The sequence below is a fragment of the Rhagoletis pomonella genome, unplaced genomic scaffold, assembly GCF_013731165.1.
Source record: "Rhagoletis pomonella isolate Grant_MI unplaced genomic scaffold, Rhpom_1.0 Rhpom_scaffold_01926, whole genome shotgun sequence".
Lineage (NCBI taxonomy): Eukaryota > Metazoa > Arthropoda > Insecta > Diptera > Tephritidae > Rhagoletis > Rhagoletis pomonella.
The window spans coordinates 7,961-19,109 of NW_023460480.1; the positions used below are offsets into that span (position 1 = coordinate 7,961).

The 11,149-nt window shown below is 35.0% G+C and overlaps 1 protein-coding gene across 1 annotated transcript; it reads right to left on the reverse strand.

Annotated features, from left to right (window-relative positions):
- Nucleotides 1–2,855: 2,855 nt before the first annotated feature.
- Nucleotides 2,856–3,274, reverse strand: LOC118752874 (transcription factor Adf-1-like). Its single transcript, XM_036487725.1, has 2 exons — nt 3,126–3,274; nt 2,856–3,057 (listed from the first exon to the last, which is right to left on the reverse strand). The coding sequence occupies exons 1-2, from the start codon at nt 3,262–3,264 to the stop codon at nt 2,870–2,872; spliced, it is 327 nt and encodes a 108-aa protein (XP_036343618.1). The 5' UTR covers nt 3,265–3,274; the 3' UTR covers nt 2,856–2,869.
- Between the last annotated feature and the right edge of the window lie 7,875 nt (nt 3,275–11,149).

The window sequence follows — 11,149 nt, forward strand, 5'->3', positions numbered from 1 at the left end:
TGCAAACCCACCTTGTTGAATTCTATTCGCGTTGAAAATGCTATTACGCAGGTAAGTTAAGTATTTATTTGTTTCTTTTCTAATTGTTTGTACAAATTTTGATTTTTTTACCACCTGAGTAAAACACATCCTTTCTTGGTGCTGAATCCAAATCTGGCCGCACAATTGCTCTAGTACTAGATATCCTACCCCCAGATTGCCAAAAACACGGTTTTTTGCGATATTTGTGGTTATCAGCCGGGCTCCCATTTTCATTTACTTTTGCGTTTTCGTAAAAATCGTACATTTTTATTTTTGGGTGCCCTTGAGTTCGCAACATTTTGTTATCGATAAGTTCCATTTTCCACATCGTTTCCAGCATTCTTAAAAGCCATCCCTTGAAGGTATGCACCAATTATCGCACATGTATCGTCCGCACCAAATCGTAAATCTTCGTTGCTTCGATAAATTTTCGTTGCCCAAAATGGAGATGTGTATAATAAATAGTGAATTAAACAAATAAAATCAACATAAAAAGTTAATTTTAGGACGCCAAAAATATCGCAAGATATAATGGGCATAATCAAAAATAAATTTAAACTAAGCTAGCTTGGCATTTATGTTAATTTTGCCATTTACTTTTCATTCCACCGTCTCATCGGCAACCGATTTGAAACCGCAAAAATTTTCCGATTTGCGAAAATTGGAGCACGTAATTTTGCGATTTGAAAACTAAAACGCTAAATTTTTGCGAATTCGGAAACGGGAGCCCGGCTGTATATAATGAAAACATCAAATTGTTGCGATTCGATTTTTGTTCTCGAGATATACTAGTTTTAATAGTACTTCGGTATTACGTCGTAAGCATGAGGCATCATGGCATGTGTAGAGGCTATTCAATCGTTATGAGCGAAAACGTTTTTTGTATTGATTTATGTATGTATTCTTGTAATATTGTTAATTTTTTTGCATTTGTTAAATGCAAACTGTAACGAAAAAAGCATCCTTTGATTAAAAAAAATTTGGTGCTTTTAGTTTGGTAAAACGCCTTTTTCCAAGTTTTTGGTGCTTTCTGAAAATAAAAAGTTGGCAACACTGTGTATACGTGTCAGACAAAAAATAGGCTTTTATAGTCCTCAAAAATTTAGTGTAAGAAAGTACAAGTTTCAATTTATTACTAAACCCCGTTGATTTTTGATAAATTTTCGAAAAGAACTACTACATAAGCGCTTTGTATGGAAGGAAATGCATAACACTGTCAGCAAAAAAAATAACAAAAATTAACCGGATTTCGCAGTAACTTGAAACTTGTACTTTCTTACACTAAAATTGTATGGACTATAAAACTGCATACCAAATTTTTTTCTAAAAATTCATATTTTAAAGCTTTCAATTTTTAATGAAGCTTTATCGAATTTTCCAAATTTTTTAACAAAGTTTGAAATTTGGACTTACATTGTTTTTGTTAGATAATGAGCTACACTTGTATAAAAAAATAGTAGGCAAAATAAATAGCAAAAACTTGTTAAAATGTCGCGACCCTATTTTTTGTCTGACGCTGTAAATACCTTTTTCGACCTTTTTTTCCTGAAAAACTAGCTCAAAAAAGCTTTTTAAAGGTATGAAAAATTTTTTTTTATACACGTATTCCACCCGCTTAACTTAGCAGTAATAAAGCTTTTAAAAAACACAAGTGTTCCGACTTTCATTGCATTAAATGCCTTTCACATTTTAATTCACTTAACAAAAACAACAATTAAATACAAAAAAAAATAGTTTTTCATTGCACTTCATAGCGATTAATTAAAAAAATATAACCATAACTAAAATTATACACAAAACATACATACACTGGCAATCAAAAGTGAGTGCATGGTGTGTTTTGTTTAATATTTGCAATTTTTTTCATTTTGACCTTTTTAATTTAAATTTTTAGAAAAATTCTGAGTACGCAGATATGTCGGTTTTTAATTCTAGTGAAACAAGATCAAGTTTTAAGCGGCTAAAAAATCACGTTGTTTTTTAATGAATTTTTTTTTCCGACGGATTTTGCGGTTTTTACCATATAAAAGGGAATTTCGTGTAGAATAATATACGCATGCCCGTTTACAAACAAAATTAAAAAAATAACGCTATATATTACAAATTGCACTTGTTATATGCATTAAACCGCAAAATCCGTCGGAAAAAAATTCATTAAAAATCAACGTGATTTTTTAGCCGCTTAAAACTTGATCTTGTTTCACTAGAATTAAAAAACCGATCTCCGTACTCAAATTAAAAAGGTCAAAATCTTGACGAAAATTCGTTGAATTTTTCTAAGTTCTGTATAAAGTTTGATAGTTTAACTTATGTGGTTTTAATTAAAGCATGAACCATATTGTTATAAAAAAACAACAACAAAAAATTCACTTTAAAAACATTGCAAGTATTAAACAAAAAACACCATGCACTCACTTTTGATTGCCAGTGAAAATAGACTTCGACAGTCTTGCGTCCTAATTAAAGTGAGGAGGATTGGGTGCTATGCCCTCCACATAGTCTCCATGGCATTGCAGTAATTTAGAACATCATATACCGCCTTCTTTTTTACGGCCTTTATCGGTATTCGCTTCACTTTGGCTTCCACCGCTTTAAGGATGTGATGCAGGTCTTCATCGTCGTCTGCCTCTCCTGAGGGTTTGCGGCTTGCCACTAACTCTTTCATTACGCCGACAGCTTCTTTTAAATGCTCTTGAGCATCAGTGGCCTTATTTTGCCTTTTAGAGTGTTTTGCGGGAGTGGTATCCACAGTATCTGTGGACATATCTTTCCCATCATCGTCATTGCAAAATTCAAGTATGTTACTACTAGTCCGAGTTCTGAAAACGTTTTCAAAAGTTAGTTATTTTTAGAATACTTTTTTAAACCAAAATATATGCCTTCGAGGTTTAACGTGTTCTCTCAGAAACATCATACTGTCTATGAGAGGCCACGGCTCTATTTTGGGGGCCCCGCTGCCAGACGGTGCTTCTAAGCGCCGCAACTCCTTTCCAAACCTGTCTCGTAGGCTTGCCCAACTACGCATGCATTCCTGTTCTAAAATAGTATGAAAATTGTTAATTAATTTTTCTATACATTCATAGTAGACATACATATGTACTTACCAGTGCCTCCAACTTCGTTAGCTATTTCACGCCATCCCGCTGTCTTCAACTTAGGCAGCCTGAAGCCTTTCATGGCTTTGTCATATAAAAAATCACGGCGACGTACCGCATCAATCAATAACTCATCAAAATCGGTCATTTTTCTTAGTTTTTTTTAAGTTCGTAAATTCAATTTAATTTAGGCGCCTATCGTTTTTGTCAACAAACAACTGTCAAATTGTCGTAAGAAGGCGGAAGAATCTAAAATCGACAGATCTTTGCGATGCATACCGTTCCGCCGCGTTCATTATATCTATTTGCATGCATTACACATACAATAGAAAATTAAGTGACAGTTCACTCCGTTCCGTTACTTCCATTATAACCCAGGCTTCCATTATAATAAGGCAGAACGTACCGGGCGCAATTTACTGCAAGCATTTGACAAAGCTGATAGAAGCTGTTCGTTATGTTCTCTTCTTTTGTTGTTGGCAGGCCACTGATGATGACATCCGAAGATATGAGGTTATTCTCATGCTCGCTCATTTGTTCAGTCAAAGCATGTACGTCATTGCGAAGCTTTTCACACTCCATCTCGTTTTTTTTTCATACGCTCATTAACGTCTTTAAGCGATCTTTTTAAATTTGCAATTTCCGTTGTTATCTCACCAATCCTCTCCAAGACACGCTCTTCAGATTGCCTCATACGTATTATTAGCCGTTCGACTATACTTTGCTTATGAGATTCGAGGTGAGCATCTAATTTTTCGAACCATACATTAAGAGGTAGATTGGTACTCTCAGCGCTCTGAGGCTTCTCTGCAGCACTGAAGGAGTCTTAGGTGAAGGGGAAGACTTACGTGTAGTTTTTCTTGTTGAAATTTTTGACATGCAACAACAAAGCAAAATTAAACAATCTAGAATGCACCAAGTTTTTAAGATTTTAAATCCGCAACTACGTTCGCAGGTGACTTAAAGTTGCTATGATATCGGCACACTCGGATAGTTTAACCACTCACAGACACTATTGTATCAATTTAACCAATTAAAGCACACGGTGGATCGAAGAAAATATGAGGGCTATTCGCGATCCGGTGCAAATGGCCTAGCATCATTGCATTGCAAATTTGTATTGCAAATTATTTGCAATACACAAACAAAATACACGCATTTGCATTTGTCATGGCTTGGCAAATTTGCAATACCGAAAATCCATAGCATAAAAAATGCTAAGCATTGCATTCATAAAGAAAACCAAAGCTGATGCACAAAAATTGTTTTGCAAAAGCTTTACCATGACAGTTTAATAAAGGTCGCTCACAATCCATGGCATATTTCTGCAATTGCATAAATTTGTCAGCTGTTATGCACCGAATTGCGAATAGCCCTATGGATAATAGTACAGCTACTTAAGAATGCGTCTACTCGCGTGACATTTGTGTATCAACTACTGTAACTAATGTAATTGCATTTACCCAGCTCAGGGCGGAAGTAAAAAGTAAAGAAGATATTAATGGTAAAGTAAATTTTTTTGATTTTTTAAATATTAATATCTTCTGGTTCTATAGACTCACCTTCTTTTTTTTTGCTAAACGGTAGGTATTCCACACCACGGCTACTTCGGACCAGGGTTGCTAGGAATATTCGCATTCGCAATAATCAATGAGGAGCTTTTGAAAATGCGAATGTTGTGCAAGTGCATCGATAAAACGTATATTTGCAAACAAAATGGCAAATTATACCCAATATTTTATGCCTGTGGTCGTGGGAGTATTTGTGTAACAAAATTGGTCACATGTCATATTTATGAACTTTGATAAAAATTTATTTAAACATATTCACCCTCATTGCGAGAGAACGTGTCGAATACAAGTCGTTTTAACAAGCTTTTATTTAACTTGGTCATCCCGCGGAAATTTCCTATCGATTTTAAACTAACTTTCCGACAAGCTACAGACTTGAAATTTTCAGCATTTTCAGTTTCAATCACGATGACAATGCAATATAAAATATAAATTAATTCCCTAGATGGTCCAGGGGTCTTGATACAAAGGCGGTCAAAACACAGTAAAATTTATAGCTAACAGAGCGTAATTTGCCAAAGAACGTAAAAACGCTATGAATTTGTTAAATAATAAGTATAGTTTCAGGCGCTAGTAAAAGAAATACCGGAAATTAGCTTCAGCTGTGTTTAACTGGCCAAACTGTTAAATTTCAGGCACTTCTGTTAAGAATTACATTATTTGGTTTCCTCACACAGGGAGTTAGTGAAATACAGTGATACGTTAAAAGGCACGCAAAATGCACATGCATGCATCTACAAAGTATATACTTCTAATATACCGCAGGCGAAAAAATTTCAGTTAGTACGATGTGCTTCTTTTGAATACTGTTAAAGCGATGTGGATAATGCTACATAGTCGTGTGCCATGGGATGTTATAGGTAAACGGAAAATAATTGTCTATAATTAACACAGATACCGAAGTGGTCAAAAGGCTTAGCTTAGGTGAAAATGCTTCAGTTTAAGATAGAATTTACATTTAAAGAAGTTTTCTATTTAAACCAACAAGATAAAATCTTTATAAGAGCTGTTTGCTCATAGAGCGCTACTGCTATGCATATAACAGAGAGTAGGTGACTTCGGTAATGATGTTTAACTGGAGGTTAGTGTTAGCCAGAGATGGCATAAACAACCCTTGGGGCCGTTTTTTCAATGTCTAGTTATCACTACCTCCCAGTTAAACGTCATTATCGACATTTTTCGACCGGTTTGTGTTAACCGGATATTGAACGGCCCGGTTGTTCAATGTTTGATTAGCACTAATCAGAGGTAGAAGCTCTGGTTAAAACCGACTGCTTTATCGATCACATGTTATATGCACGATGTCGAAAAATCGATAATAATGTTTAACCGGCAAGTAGTGATAACCAGATATTGAACAACGGCCCTTATAGCCCAGTTATGCATACTTGCACTGCTATACCATTTTTACGCAAAAATAAAAACTCAACAGAATTCTACATGTTAAGTGCTATGCGTTGGGTAACCGCTTACACGCAAATCCCATTTAACAGATTCTTATGTGACAACTCTCATGCATCGGTAAGTATGCCTAACTGGGCTGTTAGTCAATTGTTGTCGTTTGACAGCGTGAAACCCTCTGTAGTGCGTTTGCGATTCAATTTCAGCGTTCTACGTAAAAATTAGTTAATCAAATAATCTCGTGTTAAAGACATAAATCTGTAAAAGTGCTCTAGCAAGGTTACAAAAATTTTAATTTCCTGTGCAATCATCTTAAGAGCGCACATATGAACATATGTACGGATATACATATCGTCGATGTTTTTGTAAAACCGCCCATCGGCCAATTGCTAAACCGCCTATGTATCTTACGGCACTCAGATTTTACAGGAGATCGAAAAAACGGTTTTTCTTTGAAGACATTGCCTAGATAGACGGTATTTTCTCTAGCCAATATTTTACAAATCTATTGTTTTAATAACGATTTTACGATTCCTATGGAAAAAATACTGGTTGCCTGGAGTTAAAGGTTACCAAATCTCATTTTTGTCACAATGACGATTTAAGCGGTTTTACAACTGGCCGATGGGCGGTTTTGCAAAAAAAATCTACGTTATGTATGTATGTAGTTAACTTACATACATATGTTTCCACAGAATGCTATATATTCTTGCAATACTACATATAAATACTAGTTCGTTCGAAAGCAGGTATGCTTTTCATATTTAAGTATGTATAAATTTCCAAATAATTTGCAAAAATCTCCACATACAGAACAAACATAAAACCAAAATGTATACTATGCACTTATGTTAGCTTTAAATTTTAACGTTTTCGCAGTTTCCTATGTCTGTTGTCATCTTAAGCAGGGATCACAGTTGAGTAGTTCCGCCATTTTTTCCATTGTACAATTTTATCGCTACCTGAACTCAACGTGTTTTGCTCAACGTAGACAGATGATCGCAAAGATTTACGCAGCTTATATTAAATGTACTATGCTCATATATGGAGAGTCATCCTTTAATAAAAATATTATGTCCTGACTATATAAAAGAAAACTAAAAAGTTCAAAATAAAATAATGTAAAAAAATTTATTTTTTTAAACAAGCTTTTATTTAACATGTACAATCAAAAGAATAAAATAAAGTAGTGAAGAAAAGATTTTATAGCAAGAAAATCTTGTAAAAACTGCACTAAAATCAATAAAATTAAATAAGTTAAGATCTCGTTAAAGTTACTAAAACCCGAATAGTAAAAGGAGTTACTCAAACTCTAACGAAAATTACTAACCATTTGTACTAATTTACTTCGTTTTTAAAAAAACTTGTGGGCGAATTCAGCGTACATGCATTGTTGGTTAGGTATGTATATGTACGTATGCAGATATGTAAATGCGGGTTCGCTTTTCGCGTGACAACATTTTTTAAAAACGAAGTAAATCAGTACAAATTGTTAGTAATTTTCATTAGAGTTTGAGTAGCTCCTTTCACTATTTGGCTTTTAGTAACTTTAACGAAAGCTTAACTTATTTTATTTTATTAATTTTAGTGCAGTTTTTACAAAATTTTCTTCCTAAAAAATTTTTCGTTACACTACTTTATTTTCTTTTGATTGTACATATTTAATAAAAGCTTGTTTTAAAAATTTTTTTTTTCTATTATTTTATTCGAGAGTCGAATCGTAACGAAAATTTCACGTCATTGCCTAAAAATTCCACTCGACTAGTGTATTAAATCGAAAGTTTGGCAGCACTGTATAGTTTTCGACGATTTCCTTCGCTTACTTATTTCAGCATGACAGTAGACAATTTTGTTTACTTGTAGGGCAATATTTTTTTCATAGGGAAATATGTACATTGGCTCCTTGGCTAAAAGCCTCTGTGGTAAAACTGTCCCCCTACGTCTCCCTTCTTTGCTATTTAGAGTCAAAGATTAAGCTCCTAGAATAGGGATTTCCAGCAGAAATTGTCAACGTCTGACCCCCGCGCCGCGCTCCGCCGTTCACGCGCCGCGCGGCGGCGTGAGGGAGCGGGACGCGAAGGAGAGTAATTGCATGTTTAAGGTGACGTTGTAGTTCAAGGCGGTTTAGTAGTTTTGTTGCGAACTTTTTCCATTGTTTAAATAAAAGAAATATAAAAATTTGAAAGCGAAATAAAGCCATATGGCTTAATTACCAATTGTAATTGGAAATAAAGCCATATCGAATTTATGGCCTTATTACCAAAAAATATGGCTTTATTTCCAATATGGCTTTATTGCGTATGGCCTTATTGTACCCCACCGTTGAAAGCACCGCTCAGCAGAGTTAGAACTCCGGCGTGCTTAAATCGGAGTAAACCAGAGTAAAACGTAGTAGAATATGAAACTCAGTAAACCTTTTATACATTATTCGTTTAAATACTCATATTTACATAGATGTATATACACAAATAGGTAAGACGAAAATTTAGCATTTTTTTTAATAACCTTACGTAGTTAGTTTTAAAACGGGAGAAAAAACGACTTCGTGTTTTTTTAGGTTTAGATACCGCAATAGGTCAACTTTATTTTTGAAAGAAAATTTAAGTAGACTCAGCTATCCGGTTTTACTCCCATCATGGTTGATTAATACGGGTTATAAACGGGCTCACTTATATGCATAATCAGCCTTTATTTGCATTAACTCATGCATTTTCCTCTTTTAAATGCGCATAAGCAGCCGAATTTTCGAGGACAGCACTGGTGGAAACGGTCAGCTGTTGTCTTTTGTAAGTAACCAAACAAAGCAAGCGAGTTTCGCGTCCGCGGTAGCCGAGTAGTGAGAGTTGCGTGCTACAAGTCTGTAGGTGCCAGGTTCGATCCTCAGTTGGAGTGATTTCCAAAAAACTATTATTTTTTATTTTATTTTTTTAAACTTTATTTTATTTATATATTTGATTTTACTCTTTAATTTTAATTTTGCTCTACATACTGGCATATGTAGTACGTAACCAATTATTCTTAAAATGATCTCCTATTTCATGCAACTCAGCTAAGGTTTCAAGAGAGAGTTCATGACGCTTCTTCCAGTTAAAGGGATAATTAGTGAAATTTTCTTAATTACTTATACTTGGAAAATTCGGACATTTTTTAATTCGCATGAATGCGATAATAAAAAACACAAATCTACTACGGGAATTTAGTTTAGTGACTAGCACAGCTGCCGCATGCTCTCGCTTTGTATATGTACGTACTTCGATTGAGAGAAATAGAGATTGCGCCTGTCGCGGTACCGCTAATCCGCTCTTTGTGATTTTGACAGAATCAGCTGCGTGCGTGACGTCATCTTAGTGCAATTGTTGATTGTGAGCATACCAATAAGCCAAATAACAATTTTAATATTTGTGCGTTAATATTTCTGCGTGGTTTTAAATAATTATTGAGCCATTACAAAGCAAAATGAAGTGTGCAGTGGCAAAGTGTAATAGTGAAAACAAAAGGAAAGCGTGCGATATAAGTTTTTATTTCGTTTCCTACGGACGCAAACCTGGCGAAAAAGTGGAAGCAGTTCTGCCGGCGAGGAGATGCATTAAACACCAAATCGAGCTTTGTGCTATGTGTGCGAGCTATGAGCTTCTACATGGAACTATGTTGGCCTTTCCTTGGTGAATTGTAGCAGGATATTTCCATGGTGAATGTAGACAGTTGCTGGTTTAGTTTGCTGGCAATGGCATACATACAAAAGCAGTTTCTACAGTAAATAGATACATGAACTTCACTACCAGCGGTGCCATTTTAGCCGTTTTCCGGCTAGATTTAGCCGGTTTTGATAGCAACTAGCCGGAGAAAATTCGATCTAGCCGGCAGCCGATTTGTTAGCCGGTTTGTAAAAAAAAGTTATCCGTTTTTAGCCGATTTTACTATTTGCCTAATTTTCAGGTGCAAAAGTAAACAAGTTGTAATGCAGACCCAATGAAGATTTTTAATGAACTCAATGTTTTACTTTCGCATCAATGCTCCCTAGTGGTTATTAGCGCGGACACATTTGATCCTATATGCTCCCTGTTGGAACCATACCTTGCTCCATTTCCTCAGTTTTGTCACAGTTTTGAAGAGTATTTAAAAACAAAAGTAAGCACAAACGCTTTTGACCACGAAGCCGAGAATATAATTCGAGAAAATGGTCGCTATTTTATTATCACTTTAATAACGGAATTACGCCAACGCCTCCCTACAAATATTGCCACACTAAAAAAAATTGACTTTTTTCGGTTGGAAATGCATTAAGAGTAATTAAACCAAAAGTATTTGTTCAACTACAGCAACAAAAACACAAATATAATGCCGACGAAATAACATCCATAGAGATGCAATGGCAACGGTTAACGTTACATACCTGGAGTAATTTAGACTCAACTGTAAAATCTTGGGCCGAAGTTTATCAACTTCGAAATGCCCTAGGAGAAAACCCTTTTGCAGACCTTTGCAACCTAGTTTTTAGTTTTCTTGTTTTGCCTATAAGTAATGCAGAAGTAGAGCGAATATTTAGTTCAATGAATATAATAAAAACTAAGCAAAGAAATCCAATGTGCGTTAAAACGTTAAACGCTATTTTATATATAAGATACGGTTTAAAACGTGAAGAAAAATGCTGCCATAATTTTACTGTAGATGACGATCTCTTAAAATTAATGAATTCAGGTGATATATAAAATAGTGATTCATTTGATGATGAGGAATATACGCTCGATATAAATTAATGGTGTTAACTAGTCTTTCGTTTCTTGCTATTTATTTAATAAAGCATGTGAATTTTCACTAAAACATTTTAGCCGTTTTTTGCCAGAGTCTATGTGAAATTTCACTAAAACATTTTAGCCGTTTTTAGCCGTTTTTTTTGCCAATCTAGCCGGTCGGCCCAAAAAGTTCTGGCAACACTGTTCACTACCTAATTATTTTTGTTAGTACCTGATTCTTTTTGGTGCATTACCTCGCACCAGTGGATAAGGTCGCCAGGTGCCAATTCAAGCGGCATCTTACCGCGCTGTTACGTACCTAATACAA